Source organism: Thunnus albacares, chromosome 24, assembly GCF_914725855.1.
Source record: "Thunnus albacares chromosome 24, fThuAlb1.1, whole genome shotgun sequence".
NCBI classification, from domain to species: Eukaryota; Metazoa; Chordata; class Actinopteri; order Scombriformes; family Scombridae; genus Thunnus; species Thunnus albacares.
In genome coordinates, this window is record NC_058129.1 from 5180732 (window position 1) to 5204506 (window position 23775).

At 37.6% G+C, this 23775-nt stretch overlaps 1 protein-coding gene across 3 annotated transcripts; it reads right to left on the reverse strand.

The window, feature by feature from the left end:
• Nucleotides 1-1174: 1174 nt before the first annotated feature.
• On the reverse strand, nt 1175-20416 carry pspc1 (paraspeckle component 1). Of its 3 annotated transcripts, XM_044344490.1 has the most exons (10): nt 19917-20416; nt 18212-18361; nt 17913-18064; nt 17249-17344; nt 16109-16305; nt 14890-14974; nt 14619-14724; nt 10644-10701; nt 6667-6803; nt 5181-6105 (listed from the first exon to the last, which is right to left on the reverse strand). In XM_044344490.1, exons 1-10 carry the CDS (start codon nt 20310-20312, stop codon nt 5932-5934), a joined length of 1551 nt encoding a protein of 516 aa, XP_044200425.1. In that variant the 5' UTR covers nt 20313-20416; the 3' UTR covers nt 5181-5931. The 3 variants fall into 3 exon arrangements, 2 of the variants coding, with proteins under 2 accessions (XP_044200427.1, XP_044200425.1); XR_006400851.1 differs by lacking the exon at nt 10644-10701 and having other exon boundaries at nt 6004-6105; XM_044344492.1 differs by lacking the exons at nt 5181-6105; nt 6667-6803; nt 10644-10701 and adding an exon at nt 1175-1886.
• Between the last annotated feature and the right edge of the window lie 3359 nt (nt 20417-23775).

The following is a 23775-nucleotide window of genomic DNA, read 5'->3' on the forward strand; positions in this document are numbered from 1 at the left end:
CCGTCCTGCTACAAACACACTTTTTTACCCTTAAAACATCAATCACTATGTTTTTATTGTATTAAAGACATAGTCCCGATGTTGGTCTCGCCACAACTTGTCGATTAAATTCAGTCATCATGCCAAGATTTCACTGGTTAGTGATCCAAATGTTGGATCAATAACTGTCACTACAGCTGATGCTCTAAATACTTTCTGCCTTGTGTTTGCTAAAAACACAAGAAAAGTTGCTCCATCTGAAATTGTCCTCTGGAATTTTCTTGTTTGACTACAAATGGACTCAAAAATGTGAAAAACAAAATGATCCTGCAAAAACATAGCAATTATTGTTGTGCATGACTTACATAGACGGCCCATTTAATAACATTAAATATTTGAGGTTATACTTTGCTGTAACAGCATCCAATCTCATTTATATTCTCAGTTTTAATAGGAAAAGCAAAACTTATCTATAAACATGACTCAAAAAACAAAACAAAACAAACACTGTTTCAACAATCTCTCAGGATGCTACTTATAGTATGTTTGCATATAAATATTTCAGCCCGACTCAAACCTAAAGTAATAACTTGTGGAGTGATGAGTGAATTTAACAAAGAGTTCATTCATTCAATTCTGTGCAGATGTGTTTTCCACACAGAGGAAAAGTCTCCCTGCAGCCAGTTGGGTGATATCAATAATTACTGTGACTCATGAAAAACCAACAGTAAATATGAATCATCAATAATGATACAACAGTAGGTCAAAAATCAGGCATCAACACAATGTAGTTTTACAAATCATCTTTATTAATGTAGATGTACATTTGAAAACCTACCTGTGGAATCACATTTATCAAATGACATATGTTGGATCTCTATTAGTTAATAACATAAATAATTGTATTTTTGAACAGAGTGAAATTGAATGTTTGTAAATTAAATGCAAAACAGATACTATTTGTGAACTAATAGTTAGCACAATGACTGATTTTGTGGTCATTTATCATATCAAAAATCTCACAAAAACAGCGCAAAGAATTAAAGACTGACATTAAGATAGACATTAAAGTAGAGATCTGTTCTGTCAGATGTGTGTGAGATGGTCAACAGAAAAACACAACTGAAATGCCTTCTGCGTAGACTCTAATACTCCTTTTACCATTTTTATTCATTTCTTCTTTTTGATTGAACTCTATTGAGCGATGGTTTCTACTCCCTGTGTAATGAACTGAACACTCCAGTATATTGTTGACCTCCTCCTCCCTTATACGCCCAATCAGGCTCTTAGGTCTGCTGAACAAAAAAGACTGGCTGTCCCTCCAACCTGCTATAAAACCCAAGGTCACCGTGCTTTCCAAGTTGTTGCACCCAATCTATGGAACGCCCTCCCCTTATCACTGCGATCTCTAGACTCTGACATCTTTATGAAGCAGCTGAAAACGGTTTTATTCAGACAGGCTTTTGGTTAGCTTGTCTGAATAGCTGCTCCACTTTATTGGCTTATTTCCTCATCTGTGTTTTGGAACTTCTGTACTTGTTTATGTGTCTCTGTCCTCATTGATTTTACTTTACTTAACCTGTGTGTTTGTCTGTATTTAATTGATCCTCTCATCCTAGTCCTCCTCTTCACTGATACATTTAAAATGTTATATAAGTTAAGAAAAGAAGTATATAATACACATATATACTGTATATTTGAACAAAACACTAAGCTTTTCAAATTGAAGATGTGGTCAACCTTGACTCCAACATTTACTATGATGTAAATGTGTTGTTTAGTAATCTCAGTCTAAAAAATTAAAGAACTGGGAAAAAATATGAATGTGTGCTGTGAAGTCACTGGTGTGTGTGTTAGGATTTACCTGTTCCTTGGTCACATCACCGAAGGCAGTACAAAAGCAGGGCCTGTAAGAGATGAGAAAGAAAACTAATTCAAATAAATATTCTGTAACATTGAGTGCACAACTAAAATGACATTTAATAAACAATGTGTTATTTTATGCAGTCTGTGGCATATTTGTGCAAAATACAAATGAACTAAAAGATGACAGAACAGGTAAAAATGATTTTCCATCAAATCTGCAGTAACAAATAAACCCAAATCTGGATCATTAGATGACCCATCCTTTACTCATGCTTCACTTTATCCAAAATCATCTCAGCTGCCAAATCAACTGTCAAACATTTTATAAATTCTGACAATATTAACAACAGTAATGCTAAATCAAAATCTTTCCATCTGATACTGAATTTCACAACTCTACTGCAATATCTACATATCTGGGAACTAGTGGAGCAGTTATGAACAACAACATATTTTTTGTCAAGCAAAGACATGACAAATTACTCAACACTTGCTTGACATTAGATACACAAACTATAGGATTAAATAAGCATTTTCTTACATCAAGTTTGGCAAGTAACACTTCTTATTACATATATACTTTCTAAAAGAGCCACAACTTCCTGTGTGACATGATCATCTCCTTCCAATCACTGGTCTATTCTCTCATCTGACAAGAACTCAAATATATTTCTTCTCACAATCATTAAATCCCACCTTCACGTTTATTGTTAACACTCAGCACAACATGCTGCTTTTATCCATTTTACATTTAAAACCTCTTCTGAAGCTGTGTGTAGTTTCAGTAGCCCTAAAATTAAAGTATAAGTCTGGTGATGTTCTATATTTTTCTTATTGTAAACAATAAGATTGGGAGTGTCACAGACAAGGTAGGGAAGTCAGAAAGTACTGAGAGATGAACTGACACATTACTGGTTTTGGTGTTTTCATGGAGTGTCTTGACAATAAAAATACAGAATATCACCAGCTTTATCCTGTAATTAAATCAAAGAACATGAATCCAAACTAATGACTACAAAACAATTTTACAGTCTAAATTATTGAGGAGCTTTTCTATGAACATAAAGTCGCCTAGCATATATAAGGATTATATTCATCTGTTATAGAAGTCTTCACAGGTCTACTCGGTTCTGAGTAACCAATGTCTGATTTGGGAACCAAGTGGGACCGGGTCCAAATTATACTCAGTCTAATCAGGGCAGGTCAGGTCTCAAGTCTGTGTGTCAATATGTCTAGAACCTCTGAATGGATCAACTCTTATGTGGCACATCTTAATCATCACCAATATTTTTGGAAATCAGAGTTATATTAGGATCGGATCAGAATGTGCTTGGGCTTGAGGTCACATGTTGGGTTCAGTTGGGACTTCTATGGGTCTGTTTTGTAAAGACTTCTAGTCTGTGGTCTTAAATCTGTTGTTGATTGTCATTAGGTTTACATGGACTCACTGACTCCTGTTGAACAGCTACAGTGGGTGATGTCCTTATTATGTCGATGCATTTGCAACATTTCACCACACAGAAAGAATGATTACCTTGCTTCCCAATTTACGAGACCAATATTTGTCACATAACACTTGAGGGAAAGGTACAATATATATAAATATGATAAATGAAATATACAGAACTACTTTGTGTGTATGAGTGTGACCGGCGCAATGATACAAGACAAAAAAAACGAAGAAATGTATTTACCTGTTATAAAACTATTCCTTAGCATCCATGACACCTGGTCAGGGTAAACCATTCCCCAGATCCAGTCAAATGAAGAGCTTGTACAGTCAACCACAGAGAGAACCAAGGATGTTTGATTGCTCACACTCACACAAACACTAGGAGATACTACATTGTCTTCAACACAAAGATTTTTGGCAAAAGGTAATGTTCACCAGTAAACATTTAGAGATGTTTTTTAAAAAGTGCGCAATCCACTGAGGCCTAACAGTAACCTTTTATTCTCTGATCAAAGTCAATCTGTTATTGACTTTAACAACAGTTCAGAGTCTATTTTCTTCAGCATGATATTTTGTCTTTTCCTAGAATGACCACCTCATTAGAAAACGTTAAATCCACAACATCTGGGGTCGGAAGATTACAATAAAGGGTTGCGATATCCTACTGACAATAATATAAACAAGTCATGCAAGTTATAACAGATAAGTGCATCGGCATATACAGAGTTTGTCAAGCAAATTAAATATAATTTATATTATTATAAACACACACACACACACCATTGTTTGAGCTGTCAAAGCTCAAACCTGCCCCACCCTCCATGCACTCTTCACAAAATGTGGTTTAACATGCACTTTTGTCTAAACCTAGTTTAGTGCTGAGTCCTACAGAAATCAGTTAAAGCTGTTACATTTATGGCTTATAAAATATGCAAACTTAAATCTGTATCTGCTGACATCTACTGGTGAATTGTGGGGTATTAAACTGACCATCTCCTATCAGCTGGTCTTTGGTAGTGATGCTACCATCTATCTTACTCCATCATGACATCACCTTGCACCAATGACCAGCCAATCGCAGGTGGATCATTCAGTAATAGATGCCAAATGTCACACAGATTTGGGTTTTAAGGCCCTGAAAACTTATTTTCTAAATCAGCTTCATGCTTTGAGTGATGGGCTCCTACATGAACATATCATTTTCTGACAAATTTAGGGCAAATTTCATTGTTTCACATGAGAGATTTCTGCATGCGTGGTTTAGTCTGTGCTATTGTCACTGGTTTGAAGTGGGAAGGACTCTACTGAACACATTCAATGTTGAGTACTTCCATGCACCGTTCAGTAATATTTTTATTGTTGGCTTGTTAGCCAGTGTTGCTAGACTGTCTTACATCTTTTAATAAATAATATTTAGTTTTGAAACCAAATTTTCAGGAGCTTTAAGGCTTTGTTAAATTAACTCGATCTTGTCATTCCAAGATCATTATATTCTTATCAAAATATCAAAGGTTATAATATCACTAATAAATAAATTATCTTATCAGAGATAAGAATTATCATATCAGCACATTACAGTGATTCACATGTTGCAACATTTTCATTACAGATAGAATTTAGTGGGTTATTTAAAAAAGAATTATCTATATGGTGTTAACCAATTACTCTCTGGTGTTGATGGACAACTAACTGCCATGTAAGGTAAATTACAATTGAGGGTTCAATAACAACTGAGCCAATCTCGCAATTCTGAACAGACCTGAGAGTATAAAAGATGTAGAGTATACGGAGTGGATGAGGGAAGATATTTAGCTGAATTTAGTTTATTTGCTCTCAATTTCATAGTCAAAATGACTTCTTTAAAATCACAGAAAGACACCGCTTACTACAAATGTTTTATTTCTCTTCACCATCAAACACAGGATGCACTGAAGCTGCAGAAACATTCACTCTTTATATGATTTGACATCAAAGTAGGTAAGAGTTAGATGACCATAATCAAATGCAACAAGGAAAAAAAAATCTATCAGCTAAAGCATTATATGACTGAATGATTTTTTTTTTTTTTTTTTTACTTTTGGTGTTGTTAAACTATTTGTCAGTGTTGAGGTCAGCATCTTGTTTTGACTCATATCTACCTAATGTAATTTATCTTCTGTTTTAATTTAACACTCCCCTTGCGCTACTTAATGCAGTGTATCCAAGACTGTGGCTGCCATAGCAACTGCAAGTTGTCTGAACACCAAGGCCATCCTTGCATCCTTGACATGCTATCAAACATGTTTGCAGACTCAATGTTCAACACACAAGAAAAAAAACAGAAACCGTTTCATTCTAAAATCAGAGGAGAAACTAACATGTTGTGAAAAACATTGTATGTAACATTGCAGGTAAGTGTAGATACAAAGCATCATCCAGTAGTTTCATCCATCACAAAATAAATGCTGCCAGTGACAACTTGCATTACAGGAAAAATAGAAATAACAAAAATACAAAACTGACCAAAAAATGTCATTTTTTTTCAGCAAACATATCCACAGGGAGGGAAGAAGGTCAACGTAAAAACAGAAACAAACAATAATCGGGGTGGGGCAGTAAAGTGAGGTTCTTATGTCTCTCTGAACAGAGAGAAGTTAGTATCTGCGACGCTTGTTATTTGGCCCATCAAAGACTCCCCCTACTGGACTCCCCCTTCCAAATCCTGGGGCTGGTCCAACCTGGGGGCCTAACGGCGGCTGCTGCTGCTTCGGAGACTCTACCTCTGGTCGGCCCCCCATTGATCCACCCTGTGGGTATCTATCGCCTCGCTACAGTATCATGTCAGCATTTCAGAAAAAGGGTGGATGGTGTGAGATTGAAATAAAGATTGTATTATAGGCATGGTAGTATGTTTGGGGAATAGACATGAATACAGTGTATCCAGGAACGTGGTCACAGGATATTCAAGGATGGGATTTCAAAGTTCATCAGTGACGGTTTAGTTTGATCCGAGTGTCGCCATCCAAGAGAGTAAAGGAGAGAAGTGAACCGAGTAGACAAAGGGAGAGAGAGAAATGAGACTATTAGTTAAGTCTACAGTTTTATGATCAAATTTCAAGTCCAAAAAGATATATAGACTTTTTCAAAATATTGTATTTTTTGCTGTTGCTTCATATAAAGCTTCTAAGGGTAGACCAATGGTCAAATTCAAGCACTAACTTAATTCAAATTCCTTAGAGGTCAAATAACTTCTTAAAAACTTTCAGTCTTTCTTTTTTTTTTTTTAAAAAAGGTACTGTTTTCCTAATATATTCTACAAACAACGGCTTTGATGTCAAAGATGTACTAATTGAGAGGTAAGCTTCATTTATTTTTCCCAGATACATTACCATGGCTCCATTCTCAGACATCAATGGTGAGCCCATGTTTGCAGTTCCCTCTGGGCCAATGGCTCCTCCCCTTCCACTCATGCCCATCATTTGACCCTGGTTACCACTGGGCCCCGCAGAGGCCTGGTTATAGCCGTCTACACGCAAAACAACGGAGCAACGGTTGGTCATTTGGTGGTTCAATGTTATATTCCCCATGCCCAGTTAGAACTGAATGCTAGGAAGTATTCTCATTGACTTAAAAATAAAAGTTAACGTTGGCTTTTAGTCAACAGCTAAAATAATTAGGGATGCACCAGATCGTGTATCTGCCAGAAATAACTGATCCACATTAAATGTATTTGTTTTATTTTCTGTGGTAACCTAATTTTGATGTAAATTGATGTAATGTATGTATTGATGTGTTTTGTCTGGAGGTCTTTGGTAAAAATTGCATGGATGTAGTAAAGTTGGATTTAATTTACATGTTTAACAAAGGAGACAATTTAAGAAAACATGCAACACCAGTAATTCTACTGAACTATGTGTTATATGTATTAGACAAGTTGAACACATTAATTTGTCTATTAAATTTGTTTATCGTCAGGTCAATGTAAAGTAACAAGATACATAGGACTTCTAAGGTCAAAACCAGTACTAGCAGTTGTGTGAGGCTGTATTTAGGCACAGTACTGATATGAGCTAAATGCTAATACCAGCATTCTTACAGGTGCACACTGACAATGCTAACATGCAGATATTAGCAGGTATTATATTTACCATGCTCACCATCTCAGTTTAGCTTGTTAGCATGCTAATATTTGCTAATTAGAACTTAACACAAAGTACAGTTGAGGCTGATGGGAATGTGGTTAGTTTTGCAAGTATTTGGTCCTAAACCAAAGTATTGGACAATTTAAAATTTTGACCTGATGATGACTCTAGATGCAAAGCACCATTGTCACCAAAGTGATAACAATTAATTTTGAGTGGGGCATGAACGTACGTAACAAATGTCACAGAAATCCATTCAATAGTTGTTTCGGTTTGGACCAGAGTGACAGACCAACCAACAAACTGACACTGCAGTCCCTAGAGGTACACTGTTAATGCATTATAACAATGTCATTTAATGAAGCATTTAGAAAAATATTAAAATATGCACAAGCCATAAAATGGTGGTGTATAAACATCTCCACCTGCAGTTAAGAAATAATGTGTTACAGCTGTAGCCTCATGTTAATTATGAAGAATTCCAGTGAGCTCCATGCAGTGACGTAGCGCTGTATGGATACTCAGTATGAGGAGATATTTCAAGTTTAGGTATTGGGAGAGAAAAAGTCAAATTGGTGCATCCCTAAAAGTTATTATCAGTAATGTGATGAGGGCTACAAATAAACATTGCTTATTTAAAAAGCACCTAAACTGTACACTCAGCTTATCAGTTTGAAGTTCAACTCCACAAACCAATGTCGCAGTGCTGTTGGTTCTTTTGGATAGATATTATATACCGTACACAACCAAAAACCAACGTTAATACAATAATTAACAAGCGCTGTAATATGTTACAGTAGAAATATGAAAGGTTGCATTTAGAGAGAGAAGAGACAGACAACAGATTGTATGATTAACAGAACAAGAGGTTCTCACTTTGACGCCAAGCGGCAATGTCCACATATTTTTACTAATAAAACCTTGAATTGCACATCACCAGAGAGTATGGAGTTGTTAGAAAACACTGAACCATATCAAGAAACTATCAGACATCACGGGTTCAATTCTAATCCATCACAAACCCAAGAAACACAATTATTCCACTACTGTAGAAATCTTTGGAGAAATATGATTAATTTGATTGAGGTGTAACACTGTTAACAAGTGTTCCACATGACACATTACGCACTACAACCTCCAGGTCTAATGCAATGATGACTGATGTAAACTGCATGTAGCATGAACAAGTGAGGCAAAAGATCTTACACCGTCCAGTACAACACAATACCATTACGCCTTTATTCCGGCTACAACGCAGTTTTGTTCAATCCTCCACAGTGTCATACCCCACTGGGAGCATTTCAGAAGTGAAGCGTTTTGCTCTGGCAGGGCCAGAGAGAAGAGAACCACCCCTCTACCTGGAGAGGAAGCCAGGGACCGCTGCAGTCATGGCAGCAGTGGTGTCATTTAAAAGACGCGGCTTGCCGCCATCAACTTCGGCTGCCATGTCGAAGCCAGAACGCAACGCAGACGCACCCGGTGGGATCAAGCTGTTAAACAGCATCACAGATTACAGCCTCAAAAATAACAATAAAGCTTAATCAACACTTTCATGAAGGTAGGATTTATTGCAAGGCTGTTGAAATTAGACTACTTTAGTTTTAGGAACGTCTACCTAATAAATTGGCAACAGAGTGAATATTCTGTGATAATTTTTTTTTTAAAAATGACGCAGTATGATGGAGCCACAGACGTACTAGAGGCTCTGTAAATGAGTAATTTATTCACTGCCACATATTTAACTTTAAAAAACATTGCAATGTATTCATATGTAATTTCATGCAATGTTAGGGCAGCATACATTTCAGACGCTTGGTACAGTGTTTTATACCAAGTACAATGCTGATCCTTTGTACTTAAGCATATATATGCATACACTTAATAATTTGACATTTTGTTTCCTGGAGTTTTGTGGTCAACATGAGGTTGCCAGACAACAAAAGGTGTTATTAACAACTTAAGAACCAAAAGTCATTTTTACACTTTGTTTTTGTGCAGATTAAACAAATGATACATAACATGTAAATTACCAAGCTTTGACGTGCTGGTAGGCACATATTGTTACCTTTGGAAGAAGACACGCTAGTTGTTTCCAGTCTTTATGCTAAGCTAAGTGACTGCCTTTTATTTACTGTAAAGACATGAGTTTGGCATCAATCTTCTCATCTAACTCTCAGCGAGAAAGCGAAAAAGCGCTATTCCTTTAAGATCACATCACACTACTTGTATTTCAATCTACTGTAATATTTAACAAATAGTTAAGAGCTACATTTTATTAAATTACTTTTTTGATCATGTATGTTCATCTACTTGGAGTATCATATCCACATGCAAATACACACACATAGACACACGCACACACCCACATACCCGCACAAGAACAGTCAAAAGAAAAAGCCAAGATGAAATATGGTCATCAATTTAAAACAAAGACAATATAGTTCCTTAGTTTATTTATCGAGGTGATGTGCAATTCTGGGTTATAATCTTTGGTGAAGAGCCACCATGAACCTCATAAACAATCTGTCCAATTTCTAACATCACAGACTTAAACTTTAGTCCCTGGCCCCTCATCCTGCACTCAGCAAACCAGCATTTACTGTGTGGAACACATTGTTTTCATTCCTGATAACAGTGAACAGATGTTTGTCTTATTATCATTCCCTGTCACATTTACCAAATTGCTAAAGAGCACTAAATGAGTACTACAGACCTTTAAATTACATTCCTGAAAAGGTTCTGTAAAGCTAAGAGCCAAGGCCACAATAAATACTGTAATTATGAGTACAATTTCAACACCTTCCTCATTGGCTCCTAAAAGGAAACGTGCCACATTATCGAAACTAATTTGAGATCTGCGTATAACTGAGGATGAGAGCTCAGGGACCAAATATTTCTCAAACTATGAAACCCCACCCCAACACACAGACCCCAATAAGCACACTGTATATTCTGTTAGTGCAGACATTATGTTGCCATGTGGAATATTATGTTTTCTTCTCCTTCGCATTGCATCCCAAGGGACTCCACATCACATCAAAAAGGGTGTGAAATAAGAATTATGTCACGTATTCCAAACACTGCTGATACATCTTGTTGAAAAGGAGCCACTTGGGATGCAAGACAAATAAAGATGAGTCACATTGAGGCACTTATAATTCACTTATTATGGTCACTTGATCTGGTTGTTGTATCAACCAGTCCTTACACAATCATGCCCGTACCTCCCATATTAATGGCTCCACGAGGGCCCAGCTCACCCACTCTCATTTCCTGTTCTCTCTGGAAGAAGTGAAGAAGAGCCTTCAGATCAAAACTCTGCTTAAGTACAAATCTTCAGCGGATAGACTACTATACAACACTCACACAGTAAGAGTATTCATTTACTAGACAAAACTGTTGACAGCCAGGTAAATCACCATGGCTGTTAGTGAAATGTATTTCTTTCTTTTTTTTTTTTTAATCACTGATGGAAAAGATTAACTTTAGGCGTCTTTTCCTCTATTCAAATTTTGGCAAAGCAGCAATTTTTTCCATCCATCTGCTGGTCTGTAGATTAACTGCTCACAGACAGGCTTATTGCAATCAAAGGGCAAATCTTATTTGCCTACATCAAATCAAATCACCTGGAAATGTGCAAATAAATCTTAACAAATAAGTCACACAAAATGGGCTTCAGGTGATTTTACTTACACTTTTTAAATTCTGTTTGAGTTTAAAGCATTTATTTTAACCCAACCCAAATTATAAGTTATGTCATAATCTTAATTACTACATTCACTCATTCACACAGAGTCCTGACACACCGAGCTAAGCTATAAATCAGTGTCAACAGAGATGACCGATAGGTCAACTCATGTCTTGCATTACAAAGTGCACTTGAACACATCGTAAAGACTGCAGCTGTAAACTCAAGGGGGTCTTTGTTTGTGGAAGAAGAAAAGATTAGGGTCAAATAAAAAGGACATGGCTCTATTGGTCATAAAGCTGCTGCTAAGGGCCAGCTATACTTAATGGTGCCAGAAACAATGCACCTGCTGAATGAAGCCTGTCTGACTGTCAGCTTGGTGTGTCAGGGTCCTGACAAAAATATTATCTATTCATTCATTCATACATTTTTCCACATCCTCCCACAATAACACATTAGGGATACATTTCATTCACACACAGATACCGAATCATATCTACACTAACATACAACCCTCTCTCTCGCCTTTCATTCACATACACATAATAAAATTCAACAATCATAGATTTCACTGACCTGGATTGAGTCTGCTTTAGAACTGAACTGAATATTAAAACAAACTCATCTACACAATGCTTAATCCAACTCAGTGAAACCACGTTGGACATAAATAACCTAAAACTATAAATTGTATGAAAAATGTATAAACAAAATATAAAAGTGAGAATAAATAAAGATGACCAATCTGATCATATATAGTAATGCTGATGCAGCTGTTAATCGATAAGAAAAGGCTTGATTTGTGAACTGTTACAACCTTTCCTTCAAAATGTATCTTTTGTGTTTATTTTGAATCAATGGCATGGTATGCAGGATGAGTTTGGTGTGCCAAAATATACAACAATTAGAGAATATAACTCCCACGTCTCAAGTTATTGCAAATACTGTGATGCTCAATATTTGTATTATTTCCATACTTACCTGTTAAATGATCAATATGTTGCAATTATGATAGGAAAAGTAGTAATGATGCTGCAACAAAGCAAATGTTTTTCAAGTGTGATGAAACCTTGTATAACTGCTGCATTATTATCTGTGAAAGCTTCAAACGGCAGCAAAGGCAGGATTTATATTCTGGGTGATATCAGTCTTTAACAATAATCCCAAAACTCTAATAGATAGGAGTACACACTAAAAGACCAGAAATGGCATATTAGCACTTAGATGTAAAACATGTATGAGCAACATGAAGGAAAACACACTTTCTTATTATAGGCTACTGAGGTGGTCTACAAATATCTGTCAAGACAACAAAGGAAGCTAATGTGGAGTTCAAGGTATGCAGTCACTGTAAAAGTACAAGTATTACTTGTACTCATGAACAAATGTGTTTATCTACAAATGTATCAATCAGACCAACTGTAAGACACACACAACACACATATAACCTCCTCTGTTTAAAACATGAATATAAATGTATCCTAAAAACTGCAGCATGCTTTCAATATAACTTATGTTATTTGACGTTAGTAAAATGAGACAGTTTTTTCCAACTTCTTTGGTGCTGAAAAGACAGTTGGTGGTGATAATAGGAGTCAGAGTCAGTGTGAATTTGAAGGATGGTTCTAATACATGTGTGCATGTTTTATATGTATGTAAAGATGCAGGCTCCAACAGGACCTCTAAACAGAGCAAAGGATTTGAAGAGAAAAGTTATAACAGAGAAATCAACATGTCGCACCGACAGACACTCACACACTTTGTTTTTGAACAAAATAAAATCCTTCACATTCTACAGATTATATAATCGCTCTTATATCACTGCAAATACACTTAGATTAATTAGCAGTTGTAAACACCACCTTTTTTTTTTTTTAAACTAACCTGCTTCGCTGTTAAAGCACTACACCATGAAAGAATCATAAGAATCATAAGTTTAACATGAAACGTTTATCTCTATGTATTTTCAATAGGACAGAGAAACATTCAAGCTCCATTCATTCTCTTCCCTTTATTGTACAATTACCTGCTGAACAGACTGCCTCTCACAAATCCAACCATGTACTCATCTTTTAACTTTCTGTCTATTTCTTAGGATAATTCACAGATACACCTGGTAGTGCAATAATCCAAACCGCCAGATCTGAGATTTTTGTTCACCGCTCAAGGAGAACTATAGATTAAACACTGATCCCTCAAACTTACAGATAACAACTAAAATGCCTCTATAAAAAGATGCACCATTACATCACAACCTAAAAAGAATTTATACATCTATAGGTCAGAGATAAAGAAACTATTAGGTCCTACACCATGAATGACATGCTATCCTAAAATGTTCCACAGCCGAGAGCTTACAGTTATTTTTATTATTTTTATTTGTTTAAGGGGTGGGCACAAAAGCAACTCCTGAACAATATAATGTAAACCACCATAACAGCCCTGCAATGAATACTGCTGTTTTAAAGCTTTTAATAAGCATGCAGTTTGGAAATACTTTAAAATAAAAGAAAGAAAAGCTCTACTGAAGAAACAGTAAGAAATTATACTAATTTAGTCTTTAAATTACACTATAAGTAACTAATACTAATATAAAAACACAGACCAACTATTTGTTCATTGAATTAAATTGTGCTATATCAGGATAGGTATCATTATCAGGATATGAGATTCTGGTCATATCGCCCAGCCCTTAATACATTTATAGTAACTTTACAACTGAACCAATGAGATACCTGTAGTGAGGATGTTTGTCCTATCCCATGTGTAGTTTGAATCAAAATAGCGATCCAGACCTAACTGCAACTACTAAAATACAGCAAAGTCATTACAAATAATCAGAAATATGAAAAAGATTGTCTCAAGAAATGGTTGAAAGCTGCTATAAAACTATGAGGAAATCAGAAATCCCCTGCACGGCAGTATAATTCAGTCAGGTGCTGCTCAAACACAGGCAACACAAACAAATCAAATGAAAAAGATATGAGTTTAATCCACAGTGGCTGTTTTAAATGTTACTAAATAATTCAGTTGTAAGTGACCTCATATGAACAAGACTCTCCTGGTTTACCAGTAAGACTGAAATCTCTACACTGACAGAAAAAAAGAAATATCTGCAACTCCTGTAGTACCAATCTGTTAAGACCAACACCTGAGTATGATGTAGTAGCCTGCAGAAGCTACAGTTACCATATATATGTTATACAAGCTGTTGTGGTATGATACACATTTACTTTTTTGGTATATGAAAGCAAATATTATTAGATATTATTACTTTCTTTTGATCTGCATGTATGAATGAAAAAGAACTGCATGTGTTAAGGAGATGTCCAAAGTAGAGAGAAAGGTTCTGTATGTATTTGTAGAGGAATAAATATTAACCCACCAACGTTTTTGGTTAAATCTTTGATTGGTGTGATTCTTGATTGTATGTACATGTATCAAAAGTTGAAATGTAACTGGACAAGCTTTAGTGTGTTTGACTGCATGTTAATATTCCAGTCGTACTCACATTGTCCAGGAAGTTTTGTTTGAAGCCTTCCGGTTGGCGTCTCAGGTCCTCCTGTTCTCTGTGTCTCATCATTTCCTCCTCTCGTCGTCTTCTCTCCTCCTCATGCCTGCAGGAAGAGTTGAGAGAGACGTAAGCAAATAAAATCAGTAACTACTACAAAGCCTGTTCAGCTTGAAAGGGAAACAAAAAGTGAGGAACAAAGCCAAAAAAACAGGGTGATCACACATCTGTTGGTGAATTTTTTTGTAATGTGTCAAGACAAGAAACACACCTCATCTCTATCTGCTTTCGCCTCTGCAGCTCCTGGTTCCGAAGCTCCTCCAGTCTCCTCAACTCCTCCTGACGCCTCATTAGATCTGGAAGAAGGAAGGAAGAGAACAAAGGTAAGAATGACTGGAAGAGGGCAGTCTGGATAAATAAGGATGACTAATTGTGTGCGCAGTAATTGTGAGGAACAAAATAAAAAGCAAACATGCAGGACTTATAGAACTATGTCCTATATGAAACCAGATACACAGAACAGAAACAGACATGGTAGCAGACACACACAGTTCAGTTTATATGTCACTGGTACACTGGGTGTCTGTGTTCACAAGGCTTTGTTGACCATAGATTTTAGGTCATGAGGACACCCGCGGCTATGCAGATGCAGAATGTATGATTTGTATATATTATTATAAAATATATAATATTATAATGCATTATATTTAAGTAACCCACCAAAACCAACTATAGTGGAAACAAATAGACAGGACCTTATGTTATTTCAAATTAAGAGTCAACCAGGTAAGTATATATGAGCTTATTTTAATTTGAGCTCCATGTTTACTGCCTTCTCTCATTCACTGTGTTGATATGCTAATGCTACTGTTTTCTGTTGATGCAAACTCACTGCTTCCTCAATTCATTTTACATAATAACCTTTCCAGTTCAGGGGGCACAATTGATTCCCTTCCCGCCCAATCAATCTCAGTCAGACAATCCATCCCACTACATAAAGGGTCTGACAGTGGCTGATGTGCATCTCCTCAAAACACAACTACATGCTGGACTACATGCAGACTGTGATCATGTTTTTTCCATTATGTGTTTGGACAACATAGAATAGATTGATTTAGTTATGCTTGACATGTTTGTATTTTGTGATGTAGCAACTTAGATGCAGTGCAACATTTACTCCCTAACACAAATTGAATAAGATAAGGTAAAGGTGATTACTCTGGGTATAAAATGAAGGCACAACACTGCCTGATTATGCAAAACATCAATATTTTCAGTAGCATTATGACAACCAGCAGGTTAAATCCTACATTAAACTACAATTTCAATCAATCTCTATGCCACACACAGCTACAGTGCAACCACTTCAAACCCTAAACAGAGAAGCATTATTTGGAGTCATGACCTGAGCAAAAAGATACGAAGCACATACACACAGAGCTTGGTAGTAAAATACCAACCTAAAGGACACTAAAGGCCACAGAACCTACCTTGTCTCATTAACATTAGCTGATGTTCGTGTTTAGCTGACTCCAGCTCAGCCTCTAGTTTCTCTTTGGCCTCTTTAATGTTCCTGTCCACCTGCTCTCTCTGCTGTTTCTCCATCTCATCCAGAGCTTTCCATCGGGACGAGTATTCAAACTCAAACGTCCCCGGCTGGGCGAAACGTGGCGGCTGCTCTCTTTCTCTAGAAGGAAAAAAAAATACAAACATATACTACAATTCCTGTGATTTGAAAAATGTAAACAAGACACCCTCCACCAGAAGAATGAGAATGAGCAGTAGTTGAGTTCAAAATGTTAAATTAATAAAAACGAGTACAGTTTTGTGTAACATCTCTGTCAGGGTTTTCCCTGGATTTTTTGAGAAAAGGGGCGCTATTTTCAGTCCATTTCTCCAGTATACTGTGTGCCAAACCATTCACTGCTGTCCTTAGTCCAATGAAATACAATATGAAACAGAACTGGCAGATAAGATAAATGGTCCGCAGCCTTTTTAATTTAAAAAGTTAACTGCATTAATTAATTTGAAAGCATCTTACGGTCTCTTGCCTGTGTGAGAATAACAAACTGAGGGGGAGGTGGAGTGCTCCGCTGTGTTTTTATTAACGTCATGTCTCCTGCAGTGGAGAGCAGCCTCTCTGCTGCACTGTCAGCTCCGGGGAAAGTCATTGTTGTCCAACACGCTGAGCAGGTGCAGGGTATTTGAGGTGAAACAAACTGAGCACCAAGACATTTTCTTCACCTCAGAGTCGGTTTAAGTTGTTTTACGCTGTAGTGTGTGTTGGTCAGTCAGTCTCATTTGTTACTGCCGGAGTTCGCTGCTGAGTTAGTCTCTGAGTGACGGCATGGAAAGTTCACAGTATACCTCACGTTCATCTTGCAAAGGTAATTATCTCGTCATTAAATCAAAACATGCTTGCAAACGCTGCATTTTTTGAAGATGAATTACAAGAGATAACTCTAGTGTGTGTGTGCTGTAGACTGTCCAGGTGCTGCGCTGACCTCCCTGTTGACTTCCACCTTTTTCATTCTGTCAACATCACATACCAGAATTTTCAACAAAGGTGGCGGCCAGTAATAAAAAGGCAGCCTGCCTTACAGTTAGATAAGCACCAACCGTTTACTTACTTAAGGTACTTTGGAGGCTTCAGCATCAATTTTTCAGGCAATCCGTCTTCGTCATCAAAGTGCTCTGAGGGCTCGACGATGGCTGGACAAGGTGTGCTGGGGAGAGGGAGAACAGTCAAAGTCAAAACGCCCTGTGATGTTACTAGACAGTAATGATCAGTGATTATTTTAGAACAGACTGACTGATACACTGATTGCTGAATACGGTATCTTGAAAAACCATGCCCACTGTCTGTTCTTAAATATACACCTATTTGCTTTCTTTCTGGGAGTTATGATGAGAGGACTGATGGATTGACTGGTCAGATAAGATTTCTTGTCCAGGACCAGTTGACAGACAACCAGCGGAGACTCTGCTAAGTTACTGGTCCCGGCTGAGAAATAGTATGGTACCCTCATAACTAATTAACAAACACAATGTGTGTATTAGTGAGCTTTAGCTAAACCAGGTAAATTAGGCATTCGACTGATGTGGGATGTGTGCACACAGACTGAACCTTCATTTTGGGAAGAAATATTCCTTTAATATCAGCTGAGAGTATAAATTTGGGACATTGCCACACCAAAGACCTGAAGCACTAATGGTTTCAGTAGCAACATTAAAAAGGTAGTTACTGAGTCATCATTTTGTACAAAAAACAGCACATAACTTGAAGCAACTCACTTAGTTAGCAGCAGCGCTCCCTCTGTGCAGCGCTCCAGGGCTTTACGTGCAGCTGCTTTGTTTGCAAACTCCACAATGCCTCTCCCAGTGGGACGACCGCGATCATCTGTCACAACAATAGCCCGCTCCACTGGTCCAAACTGTGAAAACGCCTGGAGGTGGAAGGTTCACAGATTCAATATCACTGCACAGAAATCAACAATTTCATTAAGAAGGTGGAAGTAAAATATCCTTTTCTTGTTGAATTTGTGCTCTGAGATTTTATCAAAATGTGATTTTAATACTCTTGTCCACTCTACCTGTTCCAGCAGCTCGTTTGTTACTACAGGCAACAGGTTGCGCACTGTGAGTGCAGAACCATGTGTCGCGAAGCGGACCCTGATTGGTCGATTATTCAAGACAGTCCCATCCAGCTCAGCCTTAGCGATTTCTGCCAGCACCCGTGTTTCCTGGAAGACAAGATAAACAGGGAAAGGATAATGAAACACCAGAGAGGAACAGATTTAGTAGGGCTGTGCAACAGACTGTAGTGCTGCAACTGATGATTACGGTTGATCTTTCTGACAATTATTTTCTTGTATATAAATATTTTCTGTATAAACAATGTGATATTCACTTAAGTCTCAAAGCGGTTTAACAGTCCAGCATTTGCTCCTGTGTATAAAACCTAACACCATTTTATTGTCTGGGATAACTAAAGACAGTGTGTCATGAATACAAACTATTATTATGTTGAAGTTTTATCTGCTATATGTAGAAGCTACCAGCTACATTGTAACGTAATGTCACAGAAGAGAGGAGCAACAAGAATTGAATGAAGCTGTCATCAAAACATAATACTGTTTTAAGCAAAGAACTTGTCAAAATAGTTTGTAAGTTAACCTTACGACTGGCTCTGAACTGTAACAGAAGAGCTAACATCTTCAGAATGAACCTCATGTTGGTCATTGGTGAGGGACAGGGTGGTTATTAATAAGAAATATATCATTGTCTAAAATCCCGAACATCATGTACTGTAGTAATGGCCATAACTTTAATACTAGGCATGCATCAAGAGGTTGTTTTCACTTCCTGCCTCAAAAACTAATGCAAGGCAACAGAATATGTGACTATATGATCATTAAGGAGGAATTTCTTTGTCATTTTATTCTTAGTCAATTTTTGCAATGATCCCTCAAATGTGGTCGGACATTTTACAGTTTAACAATAAACTTCATTGTATGAAATGACATCAGTGCACTGAATATTTTTAAAAAATCGTTCAGCCCTAATAAATAGAAATATTTAGCAACTGATTCTCCATTTTTTCCATCACTTGCAGTTATGAAAAAGTGTTAAAAATCGTAGCAAAAGCCTTAATGCCATTTAAACACATTTAATGAAAAATGAAAAAAGGGCAATATTTCTCCATCTAGCTCACATTTGACCAGGTCCAGATCAAAACTCATAACACTTAGACTTGTGAAATCTGGACTAGATTACCAAGGAGAGCCTAGACCAGATTTTTTCAGTTTTCACAAGTAGAATAAAGGTTTCACAAATATGTGTTTCATTGAGTCTCTGTAATCTCCTTGTTAATCTTGACCAGACTGACAAATCTAAGTATAGTGGTTTTGATCTGGACCTGGTCTAATGTGGTCTGGATGGAAAATATCAGTGAAATTGCCTCTTATTTGTGCCTTCATAACGAAAATAAAGGTTTCACAAATGCTTTTGCAAGTGTACGTGTTGAAAAAACGGAGAATCAGCTGCTAAATGTCAATATTTATGCTCCCATTAACCCCGACTCAGAGGGTAACTTCAGCGTCGTTGATGAGGAGCGCTGGTGCTGATGTTAACACAGCAGCTAACGTCAGGTAACGCTAACGTTAGCAACGATATTTCGGTCCACACACCGACTTTACACATTTAGTTAAGTGAAGGTAGTTTAAACGAAAACACAACCTTAGCGTTACTTTGTTACAACACCACAGTCAAAGCCAAAAAGCAGAAATGTGAACATACCAGGCGAATGAAGCCGAAGCCCCGGTCCCGGTTGATGAACACCTCGTTAATTTTCCCGTATTTAGCGAACATGTTTTTGAGCTCCTCCTCCGGTATATCCATCGGGAGGTTGCCGACAAAAAGACGAGAGCGCTGGGTGAACGTCTTCTCACCGGGCTTCCGAAAGCTTGTGATGTCCAGCGTCATTTCTGCGGGGCCTTCTCCGCTTCCCTCCCCGGCTCCTTCGGGTCGTTCAGCCGCTGTGGACTGCTGCGGCGGCGGCGCCGGGCTGTCTTTGTTCGGGGCTGTCTGCTCCGTCGTCGGAGAGTCAGTACCGTGTTTCGCTGGTTGCGGAGAATTGCTGCTTTGCATGCTCGCTTGCTGTACATTTCGGTTAGCCATGCTTGGACTATGCATTTTAGAAAACGCTGTCTAAAGTACACTTTGTACAGACAGAAAGCGAGTTGTGCACACCTCCCAGAGCATCTGTTCAAAAAATGGCGTTAGGGTCTCCTTCTTCTTCTCCTGGTAAAATTTGCGGCAGATTAGACGCAGTAAAGGCGTATTGCTGCCCCCCACAGGTCATTTGTAGAACATCAATCGATTGAGTTAAATCCGGTTAAATCCTTACGGAGAGTCCAGTGCGATGGAGAATATTAATTACAGTTTTTGTTGTTTCACAATGTCACGCCACTTTATGGATTTAAACTTTCCACTGACTAAATAAAAATAATAATAATAATAATAACTCCTTCCAACCCATTTTCCACTCTATAAATTATCTAATTTTCAGAAAAACTTCACCTGATCCTTCAAAAGCAAAACTTGTCATGTTTTCTGGCTGATTCGTCCTCCTTAGCTTATTGTTTCACATCATGATATTTCTTACCTACTTCCTCATACTTAAGTCTCTTCTCAGATCTAACCCTGATTATTTCTGCCTCCCTTACTCTCTTTGGACATTTAGCCTCCCAAGCTGCAAAGAAGACACTGGATCTTTCTCACAGTCTCCTTCACAGTTATTCTTCCCACATTAACTACATGTGTCAAAATCATACCTACATACAAACAAACTATGACCAAACTTTCAACAATTTGCACTGCAAAGGTTTGGGAACATAGTGCCTTACTGGGTACAACACATGGTTCAATATCACTCTATCAGGCAAGTACTCCAAATCAACGTGAAGCATAACAGATTTAGTTTAATACTTTTTATTAACTACTTCATCATACCTCTTAATTCTATAGCTGTCTGTCACCCCTTTACACTCTTTAAATCTCCTTGCATCCACTCTGCTTGAGACTCCATCAACAACAACCTTTGTTGGAGCTTTCTTGCTGAGCAGAAAACATGCCACCGGGTACATATCCATCCCAGAACCCAACACCAAGATTTAAAGCTTTTTCCATCTGTGTCTCTGACATACACTCAACGAATATCAAGCCAGAGCATTTTATGCCTTCCTGACAAAACTCCACATCCAGCACCTTCTTCTTTTTCATGCTCACTCTCACTATGACTTGGTGAATCAACTTTCTTTTTCTTTCTCTTCCCTGAGGCTCTCCCCCGCTTCTAAATTCAAAATCTCATCTTCCATTTTCCTTGTTCTCTCTCCATTTTACGCCTCCACCTCCTCTAAAGACCATGGCGATGGATGCGCACACACATTGCAATTAGAGCTGGATTCCATTAGGTGCTGATAGTTCTGACCTCAAATTGATTTTTTTTTTCTTTTTTTGTGGGCTTCTTCCAGCTTGGGAGTTGCAAGAATAATCAATTTTCACTCCACCACACCCTATGTGCTCATACCAGCAACATTTGGAAATATCTTCTCTCAGTCTTGGCTAAACAAAACCAATGTTTTTGACACTCAAACACAGACCTTTGTGAAAATGGTCTCAAAAGTATCTAAATAAAAAAATGATAGCCATGCATTTGAGTGTGGACAGGAAAAAACAGCTTGTGGACAACAATGACATAAGCCTGTGACAGTAAACAGCCCATATTAACATATACAAGGAGAGCAAAATATAAGAAACTCTTTCAATATAATGCACTCCAGTATGCCACCAACACCCACTACGACCTTATAAACATAAAGTAGAATTATCACCTTCATCAACAAAAACTGAGGATGTATAAGCTTCGTACAAGTAGAATCTGTAAAAGTAGCTGTTGTATTGGATTGTACAGGTGTTTCCTAATAAAATGCTCTGTCAATATAGCTGTTATATAGTTGTATAGGTGTTGTCATTAAACAGTATTTATGTTAATGTTGCTGGACAACTTTGTGATTATGAAATAGTGATTTAATTGGCATCTCAGCGCAGTAGTGCTGCATTTACGACCCACAATCAATCACTATTTTCTGCTCGTTCTAACAACAGAGACAGAAAAATATCAAAATAAGATAACTGTTTCACGTATGAACTAAACCAGAGGTCCTGTTATTGTCCCCCCCATCCATCCCTTATTTCAAATATTTCAACATAAATTCCAAACTGATCCCGTACATGTGTCTTTTGCTGTCAGTTTTGTCATTCGAGCAGTGTGCAAGTTTCTGAGGTGCTGCTGAAAGCTTTTCCCATGATGAACGGGCCACCTGTCTGGATATTCTGGCACATCTGTGTGCATATGCTACTTAAATTCCTCTGTTTGACAAGGCTCTGAAAGGCTGCTATCTTCTTCCTTGCTTTTCATGTGAAGGATCCTATATCCAGACAGGTCAGAGGGCTGCTGCCTGTCACTGATGAGTCTATGTCCATGCTTGGCAGCATACTGTGTGTGTGTCACTGAAGGAATGTGATTAAACAAGTTGTTTTTCAGGGTAGTTTTTGAAGTTGCCTACAGGAATAATGTGAATGCTAATTATAGTGTAGAGAAGACTGTGCTGTTTGATCTTTGGGATCCTGAGGAAAGCCCCTAAGCATTTTTTTTCCATATAGCTCAAAGACAGTCAACTATAGTAAAGTCCTAATTAAGTTTACACATTCAAGACCTAGAAAAATGCATAATTCATAATTCCAGCTCACTTTAAAAATCACTCACAGGCACCAAATACAGCAGAGAGACTAATTACTGCTCACACTGAATGGGAATGATGTGATTCTGTGAGCTTCATCTTGCTCCGTGTGGATCCCATCAGTAAACATAATTAGTCCAAAATATGACCATATATTTTGACTGGTCCAGTTGTAGCTAATAGGCGTCGTAATGACGTGGCTGTGACGCAGCAGCACCCTCCTACTCACTGAGCAGCAGCTCTCTCGGGTAGTTTTTGATTTTCATCTGCGGACAGTAGACAGAGGCTCCTGCGGGCTTATCGAGGGAGTAAAGCCGGTAAGTTGCATTTTAAAGTAGCGCAGCCTCGCTGTTTTTCAGTTTGAATGCGTTTGTAAATGTTCCGCATTATAACGCAGCGCCAATTTATATATTAATTAAAAGATAGGATTTCATGTGCGAACACCACTTGTGGTTTTGATGTTGCGATCAAATTCAGTTTGCAGTTGTGTTTGGGAAAAATAAATGGATGCGTGAATCAATTAAGGTTCAATTAATTTTTAGGCTACCAGAGAAGAAGAGTCGACTCAAATAGGCTACAGAGCAGATTGATGGTGATGATGCTTCAGTCTCAGTCATTATGCAGTTGTTAGTCGTATAAATAGGCTTTGTAATTATTCAGGCTGTCTTAATAATTGTGTTGCAGCTTAGATTTGAAGTTTGCATAGGCATCATAAAGATTAATGTTATGGAAATGCACTGCATCTACACATTTGTCTATTGTATGTAGTTACATATGTACACAATGCATTAATTGTGTTTATTGTGTTTTTCATGAATACTAACGGGTTTATTCATGACGTTGAACAGTGTTTT